Consider the following 25,353-nt stretch of genomic DNA (forward strand, 5'->3'; position numbering starts at 1 on the left):
TGTGTAGTTTAAACAGTGAACACTTTTTCCGTGGAAACTGCTTGTTAATGCTGTCTTAGTTTAACTACAAATGACCTTTGCAAATAGTTTTACTGTTACTGTGCAGTCCTGAACTGCAGAAACAGTGTGTTCTCGGGGCTCAAAGTTTGGCTGCAGTTTTGTTCTGTGGAACTTTGATGTTATATTCCTCACAGCTGCATGTGTTCATAGCAGCAGCCCAGCTTACACAGGACATGGTCTGTTATTCTGTCTCTGCCTTTGCCCTATAGCAAGTGCCTCAGTTACCAAATAATGGGCACGAAGGGGAGGTTGTTTTGAACCCCAGTGATTCATAGTTGCATTAAGCCCTCTTGCTGTAGGATGTCTCTCACACACTTTACCCGTTCTTAGTCAAACTGTATGTGTTGCTTATTGTTTGTAAAGTGTGTATCTGCCTGGTTATTTACCCAGATTTGCGAGGGAGTTGTGTCATTCACAGTGAGCTGAGAAAGCTAATAGGTTTTCAACCATTTGACTCCTAGGATGTCCTAGGTATATTAACTGTCAGAAACTGTAACTGTGTTCCCAGTGCCTAACATTCTGCACCTGATGGGGAAGGAGACAAGGGTGGAGAGCAAACCTTTTTGTTCTGCTGGTGTAGTTCCTGAAAGGGTCACTAGTTATTTTGCTTCTTAAAACCTGCATGTTGAATATTCTGTCATCATCTTTACCTTGGTGACAGCTCAAACTATGGTGCTATTGCTGATGATTTCGTATTAAATATGCTCCTTGTCTGAGAAAGAATGACTTATTTCCATTCTATTACTACAGTAATCACATAACCTGTTTCTCCTCTTATAGTTTCTGCAGTCTATGATTCTACCCTCAATTTTAGAAATAATGAGAATCCAACATTGCTGGGAGTTCTAAATGGAAAGAAATATCATGCAGATTTATATGTAAGGCAAGTAATCCATATTTTAATTCCTTTTTGGCATACAGGACTGTGTACTTGCAATCACAATTGCACAAATAAGGAAATACTTTCAAGCAGGTAATGGACAGCAAATCTCTACCAACCCGGCTTCATAGAACTGCAGATAAAAACTCATATGCCATTGGAAGAGTTTCTTGTAAAGTTCTGTGACTAGAAATATGTGGGGATTCTATAAAGGTCAACAGGATTTTTTGTTTGTTATTTTTTTTATTCATTTGTGTGTCTATTTGTTAGCTCAGCAGCAACAGTGGGACCTCTTTTCAGTCATTTGGCCAGAATACCAAACATCTACTAAGTGTTCAGATGGAGTGGCTTTATACCTCTCTCTGGCACAATAATTTCCACTCACGTGGAGGCCAGGCTCAGGACTGTTCCCATCTCTGTTCGGTGTGGTTGTTGATGTATTTGACTGCTCCTCCCTCCCTACCAAAAAGGGGGTTGTTTAATGAAAAAACAGTTACCTGGATTCTGTATCATTAGTGTTTCTATAAGTGATGAATACCCCAATGGCTTCCCATAATCTTAACGGGAATGGGCCAATTCCAAGGCCCGTATTCCCAGGCCAGGCTCTACCAGCAGCACCCGTGCTGCAGGCACTCAGGGCATGTGATGGTTTAAGATTGCAGCATAGGAGCCTAGAAGTGATGCCACGAGTGATCAGGAGTTCATCATAAACCAACTGGACCAGCCAATTATACCTATAAAGGGGTTATCTTGGGTACCGACATGAAGTGGAGTAGGGCGACCTTTTCTTCTTACCTTCCCTTTTCTGCCTGTTTGAAAAAATATTTCTTCAGAACTGTTTTTGCCCAAGGGTAAAAAGAAACTCTCTCTTGATTCCTCATGGCTGCAACCTGAGTTTGCATTCCTACTTGGCTCTCATGGGTAGCTCAGCCTGGTGGCCTTGTGTTTGGTGTACATGGCCTGGCTGGCTAGTGTTCATGGAGGAGCAGCTGGCCCTACCTATGTGGGCCATTCCTAGAGGCGTAGGAATGCACTGTAGAGTTGTGCATCTTGCTGTGTCTCCCTTTACACCCTTCCAGCCTGCTGCCAGCCAATCTAGCAGAGCATGGAAATTGCTTTTCATGACTCAGGCTAGCTGTTTGCCCTTCTGTCCTTTTAAGCTTCCTGAAAAGCTATTGCAAGCAGGGTAAACCTCATGGCAAAATTTGTTTTGGCAATTAATTGGGGACCATCACAGATGTTCTTCAAAATCTTCCAAATTTGCTTATTGATGTGCTATAGGTGTTGCACTCGGTAGAAGTTTGTAAAATTTGGATGGTCTTGTTTGTCTCTGCTTAAATTCTGTTGACTTCTAACGTTTGTCAATTGATGACTTTCTTAAATAAACGAACAAAACAGTAGTGTTGTCCTCTTAATTTATTAACTGTAAACAGGAGTGTCCCGACTGTGAAAAGTGCTCTCTCCTGTGCTGAAGAAAGTTAACTTGATGTCGCTCTTAATGGATATTAATTAAAATATATGCTACATTGAAAAAATTAAAATTATTAAAAATTGCTATTAGCATACCTAAATGAGGATGACAGGGGGATTTTTTTTTTTGTCACAGGATTATTGACCAAAATTCATGTAATGTGATGAAAACTCTGTTTTGTCAAGAGAGGGTTTTTCAGTGATAGGAGCCATTTTGCTGGAAATTATCCAACCAAGCTGCATGTAACAAAAAATACAGGAATTGGAAATGTTACCTGAAAAATACTAGAGTGCTTTACGCTAGGTATAAGGAGAATAGTTCGTTTTTTCTCTCTACTGCCTCGCTGATTAAATACAGCCTTGAACTCCATAGGTGGGGGAAGAAATTAATTCATTTAAAACCTTTGTTTGGAAACAGAAAACTGCAAACCTTAATCTAGAAAGTGGCTCTAGTGAGCTCAAACATAATGCGTTACTATTTCAGAAATCTTAATTTCTAAATTTCAGATACATCTAAAAACTGAAGGTGGCTCTAGAAGCAAACTATACTTTGCTGATCTGGGAGCTGTTACCACAAATTTAAAAAAGGTGGAAAAAGTAGTGAGTCTCCTGTCAGATGGATAATCTGTCTGTATAGTTCTGTATAATGTAAGTGCTGTTCATGGGAGCTGAAGTATTTAATATTCTTCAATTTCTCTTGTTTACCGTTGGCAGGCGGATTCCGCTAGAGGAAGTCCCAGAAGATGAGCAGGAATGTTCTAACTGGCTCCACAAACTGTATCAAGAAAAGGTTGGTTTTTTTGTCTAGACAGCACTTGCGAGCCACTAGTGCTCAGTTATTTATACTGCTAGTAGACCTTTACAGTGTGTATACATAGTGGTCCTGCTTTGGGGGCTTGGGGTTGGTTGGTTGGTTTGTTTTTCAGCATAAGTGCTCTGCTTCTTCAGACACAAACTGGTCTTGTGCTGTCAGTCATGATTGCCTTTATTTTGTACTTAGAGCAACAGGAAGAAAACTTGAGCAAGCCTCGATAGTGTAGTTTTAGAACTCTTCTTTAGAAAGTTGCATAAGGATACGAAAAACATAACTACCTCGTGGTTGGTAGACGGACTTCCTCCCCTTAAAGGCACTTCCTAAATCAAGAAGTAGTTCGTGGGCTAAATGAAGTATATTTTGCTTTAGTGTATTAGAATTTTTGTCCCTTGTTTTACCCTGTCTTTTTTTACCAAGGCAAAGATCTAATATTAATAGGACAGGCTGATAAATTGCTCTCACATTATGTGCATAGAAGGTGTGTGTTTAAGATTGCTAATTACATAGGATGGGGGCAGAATAATAATGACTGTGCATTTGTAGATGTCCACTGATTTTTATTTTTTTTTCCTCAGAATACTTTCATATGCATCCTTCAGACTTTCAGAATCTGTTTCTCATGGGTTTTGTTTTTATGAACATAGGAGATAATGGTTGGGGGATGCGCTCTTTGGATACAGGCAGCACTCCCATTTCAATCAGTGGGAGTCATAGGTATGCAAGACATGAGGGCCTAGCAGCTCAGTTTGCTCCAATAAATTGATCTAAGTTATGTATTCAGGCTGGAATACAGCAGTGCTTTGGATTCTGAAGTAATAGAGTATAGCTACGCTCTGGTTTCCTCTCATTGGGGCAGCAAAATTCTGCTGTGTTATTTGTTGTACTCCACTGAGAACACCACGTTAGCATTTCTGTATTGACTATGTTTTAGTCTTTCTCGGCTTCAAACCATGACTGTTTCTGGTTTAATTAACAGCCCCGCTAAGCGGCTTGCTTACAGGAATATGAAAAGTAAATGTGTATTGAGACCTCAGTTGTAGATCTACTAGCTTTGTCTCTGATCTCCCTTCTTGCAAATTGTGGCACTAAGACCTAATGCAGACATGGCCCCTAACCTTTCTGCAGAAAGGCATTATGTTACCCGTGGGCCCGCGCTCTCTGCAGGCATTGCAAAAGTCCACCTTCTGCTACTATGACTTTATCTGTAACCCTGTTTCACGTTCCTAAGAACTGTTTAGACATTTGCAAGACAAGAACATAAATCAACTGAGAATGTGATGATTGTTTTCCCGAATCTGTTATTACATAGTTTGAAGTAATTCACTTGAACTTTTTTCTGTTATTCCCTCTTTCACGAACGCTCAGTTGTTTCCAGTGCAAACAGAGCGTACATCTATCCTGCTTTTTTCATAACAACTTAATTTGCTGGTTGGTTAAATCCATAGTTTCCTGTTTAAGTATAGGAGGAAGGAATGCATGTTCAGATTTTGTTTCCATTAAAACTCTTCTGGTTGTGTGGCATTTTTTTGGTTGTTTTTTTGTTTGTTTGTTTGGTGGTGGTTTTGGTTTTTTTCTGAAGGTGGCAGCATGTTCCTCTTCCTTCAGCTTTTTTGTATTAGTGAAACTGTTACTTCATTGCAGCCATTCCTGGTTTACACAAGCCCTTGTCTCTGTAAAATCAGACTGGGAGAACATGGAGTGGGGACCACTTCTTCAAGAGTTCTGAGATGATGAAAGCCCACCTGCAGAGTAAAAATGCAATTCTGTTTCACCTTTCTGCCCTGCATCTTTAAAAAGATAATTGGCTCTTAGGTTGGATAACAGGCAGCTTTGCCAGCTAGGTGTTGTTTCAAAAAACGAGGTCTGTTTCAGATTAATGTCTTCAGAGTCAGTAAACATTTATGATAAAATGTAAAAAAACTGTATTCAAAGGGCAGTAATTCATTGCAAGATAGGCACTCATCCCCTGTTTTGTCTATTTTGCTTGTAGCACTCCACTTTCTGTTTCAAAGACAAGGTATGCACACTACTGAAAAACAGAGCCCCTATTTTATCTTGCATTATGGTTGCATGTGCCGTTGCTTATTCTCAGTGATTTTCATAATTTTGCTGTACCTTCTCAAGACTTGCATACTGGGTGCTGAATTATGCTCTAGTAGTATGATGTAGTAGGTGGGGAGTGTCACAGGTACTGAGGTGAAGGCTGGAGTGCCATGCACTCGTGATGATCAGGGCCACAAAGCTGTTTGAATGAGTAATGAGATCAGCAGTTAGTGGACGTGAAGGGACATGACTTTTTTTTTTTTCTTTCTTTCTTTGTTTTTTAATTGTCATTAGTAAAGAAATAAGAGTCTTTGAGAAAAGCTTGTTCTGTTGATTTTACCTCATTGTCTGATCTCAGTTACATGTACCTCAGTCTGAGATACTGCTCTCTGGGAATCTGGTGTGTTTATGTTCTTGCTACTTATCACTTCATTTTCTGGTTTAGCCACTGCTGCAAATGCAATGAACAGGCTTGCCAGATACACAGTGGCACTGTGCTATTCTAAATCAGACAGTGTTCTCCTTCGTTTTCCAGGCTTACAGTGAGTACCATGTCCACGTGCTTCTTCCTCACCTGGGGTGAATTTTGTCTTTCTGTGGCTGGCCAGCACTGTTAATACCAAATTATAACAGAGGTGCGATTTGGGTTGCACATTGGCTTTTCTTTTTTTCATTTCTTCTCTTCTCTTGTCTTTTCTTTTTTTTAAACTGCCATTGCTAGAAAGACTGCCTTTGACTTTAACAACGACCAGGTTGAGCACCCTAGTGCCTGGTCTGAGGAAGTACTGTATAGTAGTCACAACTCTGCTAGCCCTTGCATGTTTGTTTTCTTTTTTCACCTCCTTAGAGCCTCAGTGCCTGAAATAGAAGTTTTGCTTGAGAATCTTAATTTCCATTAAAAAGAAAGTGAGCTTCTAACTCTTCTCACTTGTAAGAGAAGCATGGAAAACAGGGCATGAAAATATATGCTGAAATGCCCCAGGGAATTAGCAGAGCAGAACTGAAGAGGGGAAGTCTACAGAACTCCAGTGTTTGGGAACAAAGGATGTATTTTTGGACGCTCATTCTTTGTGGGCTACCTCATGAAAGGGCAGTGGCATACCTCTGCAGTCAGACCTCCCTGGTGGGAGCAGTGGGGAAGAATGCAGTTAGCCTCTCAGAAGATGACGGATGTTCCCTGATTTCCCCCCGCTGCATTACCCACCCCACTGTCTGAAGTAACTCGAATTTGGTGGGGGCATTAGAAGGAGCATGTTTCTATGTCCAAATATGATACTTGGGTAGGTGGGATTTATTACAGACTGAAAATAGGCTCTGTATGCAGGGGAATGAAAGGAACTTAATGTAGGCGAGGTGGTTAAGGGAAATTTTAAGGTACATCATGGGTTTAAATGCTGCCTTGAGCTGTTGATGGGTACATAGGCACCCTTGCAAAGGCTTAGAAGACAGATCAACCCACAGATCTCTCTTCTGCAAGGAATGTGAATGTTTTTAAGGGTAAGGAATTATAACTGAATTGAAGAGCTGTTCCCCACAATGGTGTAAAACGTGTAGTGGAGGTGATGTCATTAACCTTGTTTTGCTCGTTGTGTATTTCTTCCATCTGTCTCAAACTTCTTGGTGAGATGTGGTCAACGGTTTTGCTGCCCCTAATAACGTGCAGAGCCAGCAAAGAGAAAACTGCTGCGCTTGTTTTAAGTGAGTCTGTCTTGCTCTCTGTAGTAATAGGCCCCCTAATGGAGATACCAATAATAGTCAGAAATTCTTAACTTTTCTGGGTAATACCTGTATTTAGAAACCTAATTGTATATAGTAGAATTCAATTTACTGATGATTAGTAGCTCTGTGTTAAACCAGTCATAAACCAAAATCCTCGAGGCACTGTAAAGAAAACTTCATACACTGTGTAATTTGTTGAAGACAGCTAATTAATTGGCCATAGTGATCCCAGTACAATCTAGCTCGCACGTGCAAAACAGTCATAATTTTTCTAATCTCAATAAAGAGAGTGCAATGCTTTAATTACTGTGTAGTCTCTTAAAAGCTGAATGTTCCCTTTGAAATAGATAAAATGTTAGCAGCCTGTAATTGCTCAAGTTGCCATTAAATAAGTAAAGAATTGTCTGTGTCAACTGGAGAGTAAGTAAATGTAAAATCATAGGATAGTAGAAATAATCTTCGGGTGGTTGATTAGGACAATCTTGGATTTGCCAGAATTTTTGGAAACGGTCATGAAGTATTCCTTTCTTTGAAGAAATTTAGTACTTCATTCTGACTAAATTGAGGTTCCTTTTTATGTCAGTCTAATGCTGACTTCATTAATTAAGCAGTTTTATGTGACAACACAGGTTAATAATCTTTGCTTTTGAACCAGTAGCAATGGTTTCTCCCCCCCCCCGCTTTGATGTCTTGGGTTGATCACATCGCTAAAGGCAATGCTGTTCACCCATATGGGCTCTAGAGGAAGGTGCTGAATTCTAAGTCTTCTATGCTTTAAAAAACACACACCACAAAAAAAACCAAACCCCACCCCATTGTCTTCCTCATATTATACTAAAAGTGAGTCCTTCGTCAAAACCAGTGAGAGATTCTAAACTGTTTGCATGCTCAACTGTCAGTAGAGAGGTTCAGCACCCAAACTTCCTTCCGTAAGCTTCATGGGAACAAGATGAACAAGACTGCATCTATGGGACAAAGCAGACAGGAGGGGATGGTGTTCTTTGGAGTATGGGACAAGACGGTGTCTGCTCACCTTTTCTGACAGGGCCATGGATGCTGTTTTAGAGCAGTAGCTGGAGAAAACATTAGGGAACAGATGGTCTGCTGCTGAACATGTAGCCCAAACGCTTCTATAGCTTACCAGCAGTATTTGGCCAGCGGCTGCGGCTCTTGCAGGATGTTCAGCAGTGATATCTGCATTGCTGCAGGATTGTACGACCCCTCACCCTTCTTGTTTTACTGGGCTTGTTATACTCTCCAGGCATGCCATTTTTCGGGCTTTTATGTGTAGGAGAAAGAAAGAATGCGCACATCAATGTAAGCTCTTTTGTTTTGGACTGGGTGTTCATTGACTTCAAAGTACAAGCTTTCCAGCCATGACTTGGTCTTTGATCTTCCCCCATGGTTACAAGCCTGCAGAAAGAGGAACATCAAAGTCAGGAATGGCTAGTTTTGTTGACAGATGTGGATTTAATTGTTGCCCTCTTTTGTTCTACTAGGATGCATTCCAGGAGGAATACTACCGAACAGGAACCTACCCAGCAGTCCCTATAGTACCACCCCGACGACCATGGACGCTTTTGAACTGGCTTTTCTGGGCCTTATTGCTGCTATATCCTTTATTCAAGCTGCTCATCAACATGATCAACAGTGGATCATCACTGACACTGGCTAGTTTTGCATTTGTCATTGTAATGGGTAAGTTTTCTGAAACAGAAAGATTTATTGAGGCTTACTAAATATAAACATGACTTGTGAATTCAGCAGACCATCTGAAACTATATCCACTTTAGCTTGGAACAGGTTAAATAGATTATTGTTTGTTTGTTTGTTTATTTTTGTATAGTTGTATTATTTTTTTTGTAAGAGCTGCATACAAAATTTTCTGTTTCTGCAGAAATCAGAACAGTAACTTGCCAGTGGGTTGCCTACAAAAGGTTTCTTTTCTTGTGTAGTGTGTTACTGGGTTGCGCTTTGAACACCTAGAATAGATGCTCAAGGATAATTTATTCTGTTGAGATTTTTTCATCTAATCATAGTCTGATATGTCATCCACTGGAAATGCGTGAACTTGTGATTTACGGACAGCCCGTTGTGGCATCTACTCTTGACTTAAAGGGCACAGAATATCACAGGTGATGCCTACAGTTCCTGTGGTAGTTCTGAACTGCCTTGGTTTGTGTTTAAACTGGTATGTTATTTAAGAGGAGGAAGGAAAACAAAACAAGCAGCTGGCCCACAGAAAGGGAGAGAGATCTCATTTGGTGTCCTTCACGGAAGCAGGAACCAGGTCAGTTTGGCAAATTATATCCTATTTGGGTGTCTGTGCTTTTTGGCATATTGGGTGCCTGTTTGAAGAATAAGTTCCCTTCCAGAATAAGTCATATATTTATAAAGCAAATATTTTCTATGGCTGCACTGACCATCACATGTATTTATGGCTTCATCACCTTAACGTCTGTGTATATTACTGTCACCCTTTGAGAAGGAAACAGAACTTCACAGTCCCTCTGACTCTGAGTGAACTTGGATGCAGAGATAGTAGAGTTAGCTTAAAAAGCCATGTCCAAAATAACAACAGAGAAAATGGGGAAACATGAAATGTTTTCTTGTCTCAGAAGTGCATCTAGAAGCGCATCTTTGCTTTCCACCTAGGAAGTTGTTCCTAACACATAATATTTCTTTGCATTCTCAGAAGTCTGAATCTTGAGCAGGTCCCATGCTAGTCTGATCAAAATGAATTAACTAATGTCCTTTTGCCCATCTGTGAAGAGCTTGATATGGTAGGCACACAATATTCTTTTTCAGAAAGTGCCCACCAAATCAAACCCTGCGTAAGCTACTGTGGGACCTTCTTACAAAGATAATTGGAGAAGGAAGAATTTGTGTGTGTGTGTGCATGTGCGCAGGAAATTTGCTTCCTGATGCTTTGGGCCAGAGGAAGGAAAAGAAGAGCAAGGATAAGGTCCATCATAATAGTTGGTACATTAATGTGGGCAAGGTAGAGCAAAAGGGAGGGGAATCTCTGGTCCTCACCTGGAGAAATTGTTGGTGCTTTTTACCCTGGGAGTGTTTTATGTAAAGAGTGTAAGAATTTCTTGGAGCAGTGACTACAACTTAGAAGCACCTTTTTTCAGCCACCTTACTTGTTGGAAGGCACAAGTAGTGTGTGTCCGCGCCATCCCCCCGCCCCCGACTGGTGAATAGGATGGGAGTGAAGAGAGAGCGCTATGGTTGGGGGGTGCTCCTTGGGAACAGGAGTTGTTGGGTTCAAATCCCCCTCAGTTGCAGAGAAAGGTCTGTTGGTCTCCCCTATGCTCTGGTTCAAAATGGATATACAACAATGGGCGGGATGAGGTATGGCACCATTGCAAATGCTACATCCCTGGCAATAGCGCTCAAGAGGGCATTTGTTCTGCCTTTCAAAGAAATGCTGGTATAGTCTATGTTTGGTACTGGGCTGTGAAACAATGGCCTAACAGGGCACTGAAGCTTAGCTGTTGCAAAATTTTTTAATTTCTCATCTTTCCTTCAGGATTTTCCTCTTAATTCAGTTTCTCCACTCAGTGGGCTGGTTGTTCAGGTACCATTCCAAAGTTCCTCGTTCCCTGTGTACCCTCCACAGGGAGCCTCACTGCATAATTCAGGGTTTCTGGATTTTAAAGCATCAGCCCTGAGGTTAATGCTTGGCATTGTGGCATCAGACATGTTTCTGGATTTAGCCCTTATTAATTTAGTTGAGTGACACTTCACCCCCCACCCTAAGTCCGATACCATCTTGCTATTAGTGGCCTTTACAACTAAGTCATGTCTTCTCTCTATCAGGAAGTGAGGGAAAGAACCTGTGAAGAAAATAAGCTATGATTCTACTACGAAAGGACAGCAAAAGAGCCCTTTTTTTTTTTCTTTTTTTTTTTTCTTTTTCTTGCTGTCTTACTCCCCACTTAGCTTTCTTCTGCTTCTAGCCACAAGGAAAGGTTAACAAGCAGGCTGCTGTGAGTCCTTTTTTGAATGCAGTGATAATCCAAAGGACTTGTTCTCAGGTTATTTGTAATGCTGGAGCTAACAGAAAACTACAGCAGCAGTCTGCTGTCAGAATGAACGCCTGAGCTCCCAGGCTGCAGAAGCACAACTGAGGAATGCATTAAGAATGGTGAGATTAACGGGACACTGTGCAATGTGCATTGCTGCCCCATCCATATCCACCACATTTGTGGGATGGTACAGGTTGCAGTCCTTTGCAACCTGTCAAAGACCCCTGAGCTTAGCAACCGCTCTGTTCTCTCTCTGAATACCTGGTGTGATCAAACCCAAAGTGCTTGTAATTGGCCAGGATTTGAGTCGCAGCAGAAGATGCTGCATTGCCTGTACTAGAGGCTGTCACCTGATTAGACTCAGCCAGCCACCTCTTGCTGATGAGCAGGCAGAAAGAAAGATGATGTTGTCACTTATTAGCCGATAGCAGCCGCCGGGAAGCTGTGGAGGGAAGAGAATCTGGAAGTGGAAGGAAGCTCAGCCTTCAGTAAAAACAAACGAAAAGCAGAACTGGTTTATCCTTAAAAACTGTCACTTAAAAGTGGATGTGTCCTTACTCGCCAAAAGAGCAACAGTTCCCTTTGTATGATTTAGTCTTTATCTCTTCTACTATATCCCTTTAAAAGCAATGTTACTGCTAGTTGGGAATCATTGGCCTCATTCTGTGGAAGCATGTCAACTGCAGCTAAAGCTGTTGCATTGTTGTAGCCAATAGCTGAGTTTCTGTAGCAGGGCTGTTCTTCCAAAACTGTGCTTTTTATTCTGAGGGGTGTCTCTGTCATGAATGTCCTGGGAGGGATGCAACTGTCTTCTGACAGAGGAGCAACCAGTATTTTATTTTGCAGTTCTGCCTCCAGCTTTAGGCAAGGTCTCAGAAGTGACTTTGGCAATGGCTGGGACGTAGCAGTAGATGAACACAAATGTACCTTAGAGGTTGTGACTCTTGTTGCCAGTTGAAACTGTCTGCTTGGCAGATCCAGTTTGTAGCGAAGCAGGGAGGACTGGATTTGCTGTCTTCCAGTGTGAGTGGTAATTGGTACCGGGTGGCTCAACAATTAAAGAGGAAGCTTTTTCTGTAAACCAGAGGGATTTATTTACCATTGTGATCAGATGATAAAGCTGCCTTTTCACATTGCTCCTAGTAGACTGTTTCCCTCTGTTCGTTAACTGAAGCAGCACAGGTAGCATTTGGGACATTATTTTTTTGTATGGCAATTTGACAGCTCACCTGATACTCTGGAATCAAGAAGCTTATTGCAGTCCCTAGTAGCCCATTATAAGTCAATTGCTGTTTCTAAGGGCAGATTTCAGTACCTGATAACATCACCTTTATTAGCATAGGTGCAGATAGCACAAGATGTGCATAACCCTTCAGTGATGGGAAAGAGCAGAGAAACTAGGAGGTCCTTCTACCTGGTACCCTCTGCTTTGTTTCCAGAGTGTCATTTGTCTTTTGGACAGTCTCTGCTAATTGTGCTCTCCAGTAAAACACTTATGGCTTATAAGTAACTGGCTGTTCAGGTGGAAAGACTGGTAAAAGAAATGCCCCAGGGCGGTCAAGCTGAAGTGAAAGCACTGTAATACCTCAGACCCTAACTCTCAGATCCAAGGAATGAATAACCAATGTATATATAGCTCTGCTGGTTCAGCTCACTTTCAGCCCTAAATAAACAATGTCTCCTCTTTATACTGAGAATGCTGAGCCATCCCCTCTTGCTTTGCTGTGCAGCAGTTTGGCTATTTATACTTATAACAATCATTGCATTGTGCTAATATCTAACTACCGGTCTGGGACCAGGAGCTCTTTGTGATACTACTTGAACCAACACAAGGCAGTCCCTGCTTGCTCCAGAGGTTAAATGCTCAAGCAGTTTGAGGGACAAAAGTCTCTTCTGAAAACTGGCTTTAGTTTCATAGGACAGACACATGGCAAGAGATTTACGTACTTAGCTTACAACTGCTATTTAAAACTTGGGGCTGATATTTAGTGTTAAAGCAATGAGCAAGTCTGTCAAATGTCAGTATTTGTATTTGGCAGCCGCTTCTTTTTTGCCTCCTCCTGCTTCCCCAATCTCATTTGACTCCAAAGAACCCAGCATTAGGTTGCCTTTCATGTTTTGGTAATTTGTGTTGAAGAGGACAACCTTCATGCTCTAGAAGTATTTTATTATAGAGCTGTCAACAGCAGTTAAAAGGAGATTGTTGGTTCTGTATGCAAAAGATGAGAGGGCTTCTCTTGGCTTTTAAATGAAGAAGTAGCTCTTACATGTCTAATGCTAAAAGCGTAATGGCATCTGGGCTTATGGCGTGGAGCCAGCAGTTAAGTATCAGTTACAGGCAAGAGAAGTATTTCATTTGAACCAAGCATAAGTAGTAATGAGCCAGCTTTGATTCTGCAGGAGCTGTTGTATGTCTGCTATACAGTATGTGCACAGTGCTATTAGAAAACCTGTTTCTGTGGATCACAGTACAAACTGTGTATAAGTCCTTGGTGACTTGACAGTGTCCAAGTGCAGAATATGGACCAAAGGGTCGAAGCACAATGTGATCTGGGCAGCAAGACTGTTGATACCCATAGGCTGAGATGAGTGGAAGGCAAGGAGACCACAAACCAGCATTGTTACAGTAAGTTTTACAACAGCAGGAGGATACAAACCATGTGTAGGATTGTGCCTGTGTTGATTGTGCCTGTTGGTGGAGCTGCCAGACAATCTGGCCTTTCAGCCTGGTGCCTAAAACTGGTTGGTTTTTTGGTTTGTTTCTTTTTTTTGTTACTTGCTTGTTTCCTCTCCTTAATAGTACATAAGATATGCCCTAAATGGCAATTTCTACCATTCATATAAGCTTTAATTGTACAAATATTCATTTCAATGTATACCCTATATAACTCAGGTGTACAGCACAGTATATGTGGGACGTTTTTATACCCCTACCTGTTGTGCTGCTTATTGCACTTGCTGTGTGGTACAAGCCCCAGATAACATGAGAAGAAATCCTGAGGTGTGAGAGAAAAGGTGGAAATCCTCTGCTGAGCTAAGTTTTTTGCTGAGGGAAGTGGTACTATGTGTCGGGTTGGGGATTTTCTTGGAGCTTAAAAAATGTTCTAGGAAAGAGATTCCATTACTGGCTCTGTCGATTTGTGTTAGCTCAGCCCTCCCTCAGCCCTCCCTCAGCCCCACCACTCTGGCAGGCAGAGCAGGTCCTCAGCAACCTCCTGCAACTTTTGGCTGGTGGGTAATGATGGGCAGAAAGATGGCAGGAGCTCAGTTCTGCAGTTTGCCATGGAGCAGTGCAGGGATGCCTCAGCTGATAGCTTTTCTCTCCTGCTCTTCTCAGAATCGGCTTAAACTCTCACAGCTGACTAAGTTAGGCACAATTCCTGCTCAATCTCCCTTTCTCCCCTTCCTTGTAGTAAAAAACCCCTTAAGTTTCCCTTAGTATAGTTGTATTTAAAACAACAGCGGAATAAATCCTTAAACATGATGGTATCACCAGGGTATGCACTAAGGCTCCAGGAGGGTTGAGGAGAGGAGGCAGGCAGTGCAGGGAGAAACCACTGAGGCACCCCTGCACTTACTCCACTTTGCTTCCACAGGCTTGGCAAACATGAGCAGTCCCTTCTCCTTGCACTCCACCTTCTCCAGGGTACTGAGGGCTGCAGGGTGAAATGAGGACAGAAGGGCAGTGGCAGCTTCTACCAGGGAGCAAAGGAGAAGGGAAAAAAAAACCCCAACCAAAACTGAACTGCTGAACTAGGTATTTCTTGGTGTCCAGGCAGTGGCATTCCTCAAACTGGATGAAATCCTCAATGTGCTGTGTGGTTGCTATAACGGCTGCTCTTACTTATGCTTTGTCCGTATCCAGGTGCTGTTTCTATCCCTTCTGGTTAAAGTCTTAATGCATGCTTACTATTATGTTACAATCCCAGACTGCAGGCTAAATGTTGGATCTTCCTCTCGTCTTCCCTAGCCTATGGCCATTCAAATGTCAGAGATGTTTTTTTCTTTTCTATGTATGAAACCCTTCACTTGTCCCAGTGGCATGCATTTCCATTCACGGACTAACAGTGGAGCGTGACAGTCTCCCTTTCTGGGCTGTTCACTGCACAGCTATCTGCCTGTGAGAGGACCCTGCTTTCCTTCCGTCTCGGCAGCCAGGAGACCCGAGGGCAGCCCCATGGGCAGCCCAGCTTCCCTGTTGCACCACTGTCTGTTCAGCCATGGCTGTGTCGCATCATGTGTGACTCATGTCTGGTATCCAATTACCACCTGCACTTCTGAAAACTGTCAATTTACTGTCATACTACAAAACGCAAGCGTGTAGTTCATTGGTTTGGTTTCAAGTGCTGGTATTTTGAAAGAATAAAATACACAGTGCCTTTCATGCAAGCCAATCAAACAGAACACAATAGCTGAGGTGGGAAGGCACCTCTGGAGATCAGCTAGTCCAAAGCCCCAGCTCAGAGCAGGGTCAGCTTCAGCAGGTTGCTCAGGGCTGTGTCCCATCGATGGAGACTCCACAGCCTCCCTGGGCAGCCTGTGCCAGTGTTCCATCACCTGCACAGTAAAGACTTTTTTCTTCCTTTTTTTACTTATGCTCAGAGGGAACCTCCAGTGTTTCATTGCCTTCTGTCCTGTCACTGGGCACCACCAAGAAGGGCCTGGCTCCATCTGCTTTACACCCTCCTTTCAGATATTTATGATACACACGGATAAGATCGCACTGCACTTCTCCAGGCTGTGAACAGTCCCAGCTCTTTCAGCCTCTCCTCATACGAAGGACGCTCCCTCCATTCCCTTAATCATCTCTGTGGCCTTCACTGGCCTCACTAGTATGTCCGTGTCTCTCTTGTACTGGGGAACCCAATCTGGACCCAGCACTCCAGATGTGCCTCACCAGTGCTGAGCAGGGTGGGAAGGATCATCTCCCTTGACCTGCTGGAAACACTCTTTCTAATGGAGCTCTGGGCAGCTTCATATTCCTTTCCCACAAGGACATACTGCTGGCGCCTACCAGGAAGCCCAGGTCCTTCTCTGCAGAGCTGCTTTCTAGCCTATCTTCCTTAAATAATATATATTGGCTCTTTCAAGTTGCCTTACCTACTTACAGTTATAATATTTGTTCAATAGTCTGTGCTCCACTTTAGAACAGGTTGCTTGAAGCACAAGAGAAATAGCTATTTAAAAAAGTGATGGTTTTGCATGGTTGAAGGGGTAGTGCCAGGTTACAGCTGGCCAAGCAAGCAACTAGTAAAGCACAGGGGCAGCACTGGTTACCAGCTGACAGCCCTCGTAGTGCTGCAAAGCCTCCGGATTCTCTTGGTGATCCCGGGGTCTGACTTGACCATAAAGAGGCCTTTGGCTGGTAAGGAATTGTTCAGGGTCATATTAAAGAGGTAAGGACTGATGGGAATGAGACACTGCGAGCACCTCACAGGACTAGGTCTTTTCACCATCAGTCAGCGAGAAACTGGGATTTGGAGGCTTAGGGGGGAGGTTCCTGGCTTTCTTGGGTTTTTTTTGTAAAAAGCATTTGGAGCAGAGGGATGGTGTTTGTGACGCCCGGGTAGGTTTAGGCCTGAAAGAAGTGTGGCAGTTTTGGATATACACAGTAGCTGAGCAGAAGTTTGGGGAGTAACAGCTGTGAGGGGAGGGGAAGGCCGAGGCCTTAGGCTAAGTTGTGTTTAACTTAAACAGTCGCTTCAGGAACCACAAATTATATTAAAAAAAACCATCAATCCCTGTGCATGGTAAATTATTACCACTAAATCAACTATAAAAGCCTTTTAAATTAACCTGGCCTCTTGTAATGGACTGTTTCATGAGCAGTAGTTAAAAAATGCCACAACTTACTTTTTTTCTTGTTCATGAAGATCTGAAGTGCCGCCTTTGCACTTGCTCATGCTCTTCCAGGCACCGGGCTGTTGAAAGCAGGCACAATTCCCTTCCCCTGTCACACCTCGCATGTGGATACATTAGTACAGCTTGTCACTCAACTCCTGGGAGGCAGTAACACCAGTGGCCCCAAAGCACCCCCTTCTCCCAGCCAGCCTTGTCTAAGGTTTAACAGGCCTGAGCACATCACGCCTGTGCCTCCCACCCCCGTGTTGCTTCATGTAGCCTCTTTCTTCCCTGCCGGTGGGAGAGGACATGTCTAGCCTGGGGCCAGCAAACTAGAAGCTTCCTTAATGAAATAATACTGTGGGGGCTGCTTATGTGATACAGGGGCGTACTTTTCATTGAAGGTCAAAGTATGGGTAGTTACTACTAATGCTGTGCTGCTGTACAGGCCTTCAATTTCTGTCTGCAAACTGCTTTTGTTCTTTATTTTTATTGCAGCGTCTGTTGGTGTCAGATGGATGATAGGCGTTACAGAAATTAATAAGGGCTCCACCTATGGCAACAATGACAACAAGCAGAAACAAGAGTAGTGTCTTCAGAGACTGCTTCAATCCAAAGGGAACAAATGCAACTTCTGAAAACTCAAGTGCATATCATGGTCCTTCAAGTGAGATCGAAGGGAGCATAGGATGAGCAATTGCCACACATATCTGAATTTGTGCTCCTGTTATTTTTCTCTGGGGGTTTGGGCTGGATGACACACTTGAAAGATGCACTCCTTCGTACACTCTCCACAACAGGTTTGCATTTGTTTGTTTGGTTTGTTTTCCTATAAAGTGTCTTAAGTTTTGAAGAAAAAAAAATAAATTCCACTATGCTTGTATGATGAGACTCTACCTGGAAACTAACTGGAGGTGCAGCCTTTATCTTTCTTAACTTGCTCTAAGGAATGGATTAATGTCAGAAGATTGTTACAAGATGATTAAAATTGATAGTTGTGTAGATCACTTGTTAACAGTTTAACAACCATAATCTGTCAATGTTTAAATACGGTAAGATGCTCTGCTTGGTTATACCAGCCAGTATTGGACTGAAGCAGCTCTACTGAACTGGCAGAACTGCAGTAGAGTTTTTCTACATCTGTAACTTATTCCCACAGTGTGCACCACATGGGCCCCCTGAAACTTCAGCCAGCCCCCAGCTAAGGGCCCACTTGGTTAGATCAGAGCCTTGCAGTGGCATAACCTGGAGTGGAATTTGGCCTTGCAGCCTGAACAGAGCTATGTTACCCACTGCCATGTTTGTCCCCAGGCGATGCATCAGAAGGATAGCCAAAACCTGTAATTCTTTGAGAGTAAATGCCATTTATAGTTTGGAAAAACTGAGGTAACAGAATTCCTTTCAGCTTTAAACACTGATTAAAGTTCTAACTTTAAAAAGCCTTCCTAACAATGGTGGAAGCAAAACAACTGGGTATGCTGTAACTAAGTAATGCAAAGCATGCATTAAAAGTTATGCCCCACACCCATACTGTTGTGATCCCAATTAAAGCTGCTTGTCTGTCTTTTCTGATAAATTAATTTACATGGTGCCTCGTAACAGTCAGCCTGAGGTAATAGTTAAATTATCTTTTGCTTTTCTTTTGGGGGAAAAAGGGGAAGTAGGAGAGAGTAGTGGTATGGCTTCAGAGTTTTTTATGGCTGTCTGGACTTGCTTTGACACCCTTCTGAATTAAATAAAACTAGAATCAAGCTCCTTGGGAAAACAGTGTTGTTCTGACATCCCTGCTACTGATTCCAGGGCAGCCTCCTCTTGTTTTTAAACTTCAAGGGTTAAGGAAGTAAGTTACCAAACAGAGCTTGTTTAAACAGAGAAAAATGGAGAAGAGACTTCCAACTACCAGCAATTATGATTGAAAAAACCCCAATCTTTTCAAATCTAAAGATACTGATGCTGAGCAGTGGGGATTATGATTGGCACTTTCAGTGATGGTACATTTTCATTGCACATGGGACTAAACCATGATAGTCTGCGAATGAAGAGCCTGTGTGTCTCTAGAGAAGAAAGTGAGCAGTCTTAGTTCTAGCAGCTGGAATAAAAAAAACCACATTTCTCTTTTCCTGTAACAAAACTGAGGCCAGAAGAAACAAAATATGACAAAATACGAATCACTCCATGAAATATGCATTTGCTGTTCAGTACATCAGATCATCTAGAAACTAGTCTTTTTAATATGCAGCACCTAAAGAGCAGGTGGAGTAGTGCTTTTCGAGAGTGGAAGCAGTAAAACGTACACTGTGAAGGCAGGAACAGGCCTTGGGAAGTGTCAGGGACTAGTCTGGGGGGGCTCTTTTCCCCACCTGCATTCCCTGTGCTCTGAAGGTTTCTGGAATAGGTTGTATGATGTCATGACATCATGGGCTTTAATGTAATTTTCCCAACACATGAAATAGAGCCTCAGACCAGAAAATATTGCCGTGCTTAGAAAGCTATTCTTTTAATAAAGCTTATGTCCTGCACTCTATTTGCTAAAACAATATTAACAGTGGAAAACTGAATATTACAACCTGTAGTAGTGTCTGAAGGTCCAGCTATCCTGTAGTAATGCATCAGGCATGTTAATAAGCCAGACTTGGAGACCCTGTACACAAGACTGAAAATGGTGGGATGGGGGTGGGAAAGAGAAAAGATCTCTCCAAGCACATTACTGTAAGCCTTACCTGCCAGATCCAGCGGGCTTTTCTCAGGGTGGTAGAACAAACCCTCTGTGCAGGAGCAAGTAGTTATGAGCGGCAAATACGTATTCCTGTAGTGCTAGAGACTAGCTTTTTTGCCTTTTTAAAGAGCCACTGATAGAACATGCTGGTAGGGAGACACTTAACATTCCTTATGAATCTTAGTCCTATCCTCTCCAACTGCATGCAGCGTCACTTCTCCCAGAGGAAAACACCAAACATATACGTACTTTGGAAAGAGCATTTAGACTATTTCATACCCATTTCCCTGGGACCAGCCCTTAGAACAGGCAGAGGGCCAAACACACCACACCTGGATCCGTCCTCCTAAGCACTTCTAGAAGTCCCAGCACACAAGGACCGCACCACTGGGCCCTTCCAGCATTCCCTGGCAAACAGAGAAAGCTTAAAGGTACTTGCCAAAGTTACACTAGTCCAGTTCACTGTATTAAAAGAATGACATACATCATTACAGAGCAGCGTTTGCCCCTCGTCCCCACAAGCAACTGTATGTTCTACAACTGCCTTAACAAAAGTAGTCTTAACGTTTGTTTATACAAAAATAAAAGTATAAAAAGCTGACGTGCAGTGAATGAGTTTTCTTTTGGTCAGTGACAACAAACTAGTAACAGTTTACTTTTCACCTTTATCTCCTGACTCCTAAAAGCTGTCCACAGTTCCTCTTTGCATACAAGGGCACCTGAAACAAGGCAAATGAGGACACAAACCGCTCGGATACTTCTGTTATACTGCAAAGCAAAGCACATGGCAGGCCGGGGGGACTTTCACCTCAGGTACTTTCATAGTCCATGACAACATACTTCCCCTCCTATCGTAACTGAAAATCAAGAACTGAAGGGGAGAGAAAGTCTTTGTTTAAATTCAACGTTGCATTTTTGAGATCCTAGATACACTGCACTGGTGACCTGCACAGTGAGGCTCGTGCTTTTCTAGATTTAAATGTCAGATTTCATGATACCATCTCAACAGCTCACCCACCTGTAACAAACCAAAGATTTGTGGATTAAGAGGAGAGAGAGGACTTCTTTAGAATAAAGCCAAATATTAAAAGCAAGTAAGTAAGTTCACTACTTCATCAGTCAGTTACCCATTTTAAGGTCTACAGCTGTAACAGGAAAATGTAAACTTGCAGTAATGCTTACAAGTAACAGTTTTAAGTCAGTCAGTCATCTGTTTGTAATTAATAGCAAGTAAGTCAAAATAACTAGATCCAAGTGTTGCAGACTGCTGCTTCTAATTGGTAACCACTTCTAACCTCTCTCCATTTTCTGAGACCGATGACAAGCAGGGTGGTGAGGAAATCAAAGTCCAAGATCAGAAATCGGTTTTAAAAAGCTAACGTTAAGTAAGTAAGTTCTTGTTTTTGCCAAATGGAACACAAGAATAATCTTAACCAATTCTCCTCTTGGCCACAGAAGGGCCATGCAGACCACTCCCTGTTCGCAGTACTCACATTCAAGAAGAAAGTTATTTCAGACCACAACTCTATTATCCCTTATATGACAGGTAGTGTTGGGAATTGCACATCGCCTTATTTCTTCAGGAGAGGATGAAGGGGGCGACCTTAATTCTGTTATGACTTGTGTAAGAAGCACCTTACACTGCACATCTTGAACTTGACAAAACATGGACTGTTGCAGTAAGAGAAGCTTATTCCAGTTAGGTTAGCTTAGCAGTATTAAACAAGCGTTGAAAAAAAGTTTAAAATGTGACACCACCCCACATACTTATTTTGAGAAGAAAAAACCTTTACCAACAACTCCTAAAATAAACCATTTATTGAGAAAAAACTTTTTTTAAAATTTCATTAATCAATCAGCCTTGTGCATAACAAATCTGAAGCTTGCCAAAAACAAATAAAACAAAAAAACCAGTAAAAGTTCACAGTCAGTGCACTCAACAAACAGATTAAAAAACAAGGTCCATAACGCCTGATAACACTACAGCATTTTTCTGAACCTAAAGAGTTCAAAAATACTACATATTTATTAACATTACAGTTCTCAATCAAATGAGAAACAGGAGAAAGAACAAAAAAAATGTATGGTCCATATACAGTAGTAATGGCACTTTCACTGAAACATGCAGCTTCTTCCAACTTGCAGACACTGTCACATGAGCAACATGTGCCAAGTAAAACATACAGGAGCAGCAGAGAAAGTGACGCTCGTCACTTGTGCAGTCTTCGTAAGTTCAACTTTTATACTGTTTCTCAGCACAGTCTTTATGTAAATATTACATACAGTAGTGATTAAAAGATATCTTGCCAGAATAAAAAAGGCCAGAGAGTGAATAACTTCATTCTTCGTCTGTGCAAACCTGTGAAGGGGACAAAAGGCAATTAATTCAATCATCGTCTCCCTGCTGCAGCAGGAAGATGACAATGCATCAGTTTCTTTAGCACCTTCACTGAACATCTTTGAAGCTTTCTTCTTTCTCCCTTGTCACACAGATAATGAATTACAAGTGTTTATATGTGAATACTGATGTTTCCACTGTCACCATGCAACTCTTGCGTGCCTGCAGAAGCCTTCTGCCTCTGTGATGGATGGGATCTGGCTACAGTTGCAGTGATGAGGGAGATGGGTATGATGATCCCAAACACACTCTTATTGAACCAGAATACCAAAGTGAACAACTTTATGCTTGGAAACTGGGACAAAAATTCAATAACCTACTGTGCTCCTACTTCTTCAAAAAAAGGAAGTTACTGATACACCTAAATTTGTAGCTGTGAATATTTGTCTATTCTCAAGCAAAGAATCAAACAACAGTTCATGCAAGAACTGCAGATTGTTATGCCAGTTGCCAGATAGATAAACATTCAAAGTGAACTTAACATTAAGTATGAACTTAAAAGAAAAGCAGACCCTTGCACTGAAGAATGGTAGAGTTCTCACGCACGTGCTTGTTTCACTTTTTATAGAGGGGACCCTTATCTCTACACTATAGAAGTCTGTGCATATGTACTCACTACAATTTTAGGCCCAGAGCCCTTGGCAGATCCAAATAACTACCACCAAGTTGAAGCTTGACAAGTCTTTTTAACATAAAGATAATGCATCTCAAAACAGCAGTGAAAGTTGATTGCATGGTACACACCAGATTTTTAGTCACATGTTTGCTAGCAACATCACACATGCTTCTGAAAAGTTGCCACACCTTGTTTTCTAGACAGCATCAACTCGATACCAGCCTCCCACCGTGATACAAAGCCCTGTGGCATAGCTGCAAACGATGAAGCCAACTAAAAGTTGTTTCCAATTCCCATCTACAGTCTTTGGAGCCAAAGCCGTGAGACAAACCTTGACAAAAGGATGATCGAGGAGCTGGCTGGCCGTCCACCTCATCTTCGGGTCACTTTCCAGGCAGTGGCAAAGGAAGTCTTTCCCTTCTGGGCTCACTTTGTCAGGAATAGGAGGTTTATGACCCATCCCCACTTTATACATGATCTGGAAGTTGTGCTCATATTCGTGCCAAGGCCTCTGCAACAGGTAACAGCGTTGCTGAGTGCAAGGTTTAATGAGCAACTTGCTATCCAATAGCACATATATTTCTGTACCCCAGGAAATTAAAAGCCACCCCAGTACTTGCAGACTTCAGTGTGACAAATTGCTGGAAGCGGGACCAGAATTTGCAGAGAAACTGCTAAGAACAGTTTGCACTCATTCAGTACGTGAAACACCCCTACCTTGCCGGTGACCATCTCTATAACAACACAGCCCAGGCTCCAGATGTCTGCTGCACGTCCGTGCCCTTCTCCTTTAGCTCTAGTAATTACTTCTGGAGCCATGTATGCTTTGAAACAACACAGATGATGTCATCAGTTCATACAGCAGAAGAACAGTAAGTAATTAATTGGGCGAACCAAATGCTTTTTAATACATCTGTAATGAATTACCACTCAGCTTTTCTTGCTAAGTTTTGTCATTTGCTGGCTTCTTGTTCTTTGACACGTTTGCAGCATAACTGTCTTTCAGTTTGAAAAAGAATAGTGAAAATGCTGGTACAGTATATGCTTTCAGTTATTTTCATTTTTTAAAAATAGATTAAGCAGCTGTTCAGTAAGAACAGTACTGTTTCAGTAAGGCTTCAGAGAAAGATGCAACCCCAGAAAACACAAGCTCCAGCATCTTTATAATTACCGAACAAATACAATTTTATTTCTCATGTTACATCATTCACTGATTGTTTTGACTTCTGGATGTAAAGTACATCTAACTAGCTAAGATAAAATCAAGTTTCCTTGAAACACATCATTTTACTCCAGCCCAGACTTCGGCAAAGGTATCTTCTTTTACGGTAACTAGACAAGTATTTGCCTAGCACGTGCTTCCTTACCTGCAGTCCCCAAAGTACTGTTCACTTCTCCAGGCATTGTCTGGGTGTTGTTCTTCAGTTTCACTGAGCAGCCAAAGTCTCCTAGTTTAATCAGTCCAGATGAGGTAAGAAAGATGTTCGCTCCTAGGAAACATAACAAAAAACAGTAACACTTGTTAAACGAGTGCTGAATTAAGGAATGAGGGCTTCTCAATATACTCTTGGAAGTTACACAGTAGATAATAGCTGAATTCGCACTTAGATCTTTACCTGTGGATTAAGTGTGGAATATGAGAGCATTAGAGATGTTCCCTGAAGGGTATATTACCATTAGCCAATAGGATTTTTGGTGGGTTTGTGTTAAATCTAAGTGTACTGGAAGTTGACAACAAGAAGTGTTCAAAACACAAAGCAGTACAGCAGGCAAACTCATCAGCTTTCCATACATGCTTGTTACAAGAAATTACTCCTCCAGGAATTTATGAATTCCAGTGCTTATCCTTGTGAGTGTTGCACTGCGAAAAAACACCCGTCCTTAAGGAGCTATCTGGCAGAGGCTGTTGCTGCGTACCTCCCACCAGCCATCTTTTCAGTTCTGCTGAGTCAAGACAGATGATGTCATACAGCTGTGTCGACATGGCCAACTTGCAAAATGGAGCTTATAGCATTTTATTTCATGTACCACCAAATGCCCACTGCTATTGTGCTCTACTTCCAAAAGAATTTCTGGAGGCGGGCTACTATTACAATAGCTGGCTACACTGCCAGTTTACACTAGAAAACATCTCCCTAGCATAGCTGAAAATCTCCAAGGGGAATATGCAGTTGGCTTCAAGTCACTTGCTCTCTGCAACACTGCAAAATAAGCCAAGTGGTTTTGATAACAAGTGGTTTTCTTTCGTTCAACACCCTGCCAAAACACATGTTGACAGCCAACAGAAAACAGGTAGAGCAGAAGCAGCTCACTATTTACGTCAGGCCGAATCCTGGATTCTGCAAGTACCACAATGAAACCACAAGTAGGTTGCAAGAGTCACCTGGCAGAAACACAGCTTCAGCTGTGATCTCTCTTGAGGAAAGATTAATGCTTTGCACAGAACAAAACTGCCTGCCTACTCTAGGAGTAGGCAAATGTTGGGGACTTTGTTACACATGGCCTTTTCCCATGTGACACAGAAGATTCTTTCAAAAATTGCTCATCCGAATACAACCTTCAGAAGTTTCTCACTTCTGTTCCACCTTGAACATAGGTCAGTGCAGGAATTCTTGGCTGCTCCTCCTTTATGTTATGTTTTCTTAGTTAATGACTTTTTTCCAGTTAGCTTGGCTGGGCATCCCCAAGATATTAATGGAAAATAAAAAGAATCCTCAAAAAGCTCAAGTCAAAAAAAGGCAGTGCAGGTCAATGATGCCAAA

At 42.1% G+C, this 25,353-nt stretch overlaps 2 protein-coding genes across 12 annotated transcripts in view; one reads left to right on the top strand and one right to left on the bottom strand.

Annotated features, from left to right (window-relative positions):
- Window positions 1-20,178, top strand: part of AGPAT4 (1-acylglycerol-3-phosphate O-acyltransferase 4) — an 84,140-nt gene extending 63,962 nt beyond the window's left edge. For all 3 annotated transcript variants that reach the window (XM_030021435.2, XM_041125073.1, XM_030021436.2), the window contains exons 6-9: window positions 841-943; window positions 3,125-3,200; window positions 8,486-8,684; window positions 17,360-20,178. In XM_030021435.2, coding sequence (XP_029877295.1) covers window positions 841-943; window positions 3,125-3,200; window positions 8,486-8,684; window positions 17,360-17,451 — 470 coding nt within the window. In that variant the 3' untranslated portion in view covers window positions 17,452-20,178. The remainder of the gene's footprint in view (window positions 1-840; window positions 944-3,124; window positions 3,201-8,485; window positions 8,685-17,359) is intronic.
- A 1,199-nt stretch (window positions 20,179-21,377) lies between these two features.
- MAP3K4 (mitogen-activated protein kinase kinase kinase 4) overlaps window positions 21,378-25,353 on the bottom strand; it is a 79,125-nt gene continuing 75,149 nt past the window's right edge. For 8 of the 9 annotated variants that reach the window (XM_030021433.1, XM_041125070.1, XM_030021430.2 and 5 more), the window contains 4 exons: window positions 23,959-24,081; window positions 23,309-23,415; window positions 22,923-23,102; window positions 21,378-21,936 (listed from right to left, as the gene is read on the bottom strand). In XM_030021433.1, coding sequence (XP_029877293.1) covers window positions 21,916-21,936; window positions 22,923-23,102; window positions 23,309-23,415; window positions 23,959-24,081 — 431 coding nt within the window. In that variant the 3' untranslated portion in view covers window positions 21,378-21,915. Of the gene's footprint in view, window positions 21,937-22,922; window positions 23,103-23,308; window positions 23,416-23,958; window positions 24,082-25,353 lie in introns of those variants that run through there. The other variant, XR_003924507.2, reaches the window with a different exon arrangement.

The sequence above is a fragment of the Aquila chrysaetos genome, chromosome 8, assembly GCF_900496995.4.
Source record: "Aquila chrysaetos chrysaetos chromosome 8, bAquChr1.4, whole genome shotgun sequence".
Classification (NCBI taxonomy): domain Eukaryota; kingdom Metazoa; phylum Chordata; class Aves; order Accipitriformes; family Accipitridae; genus Aquila; species Aquila chrysaetos.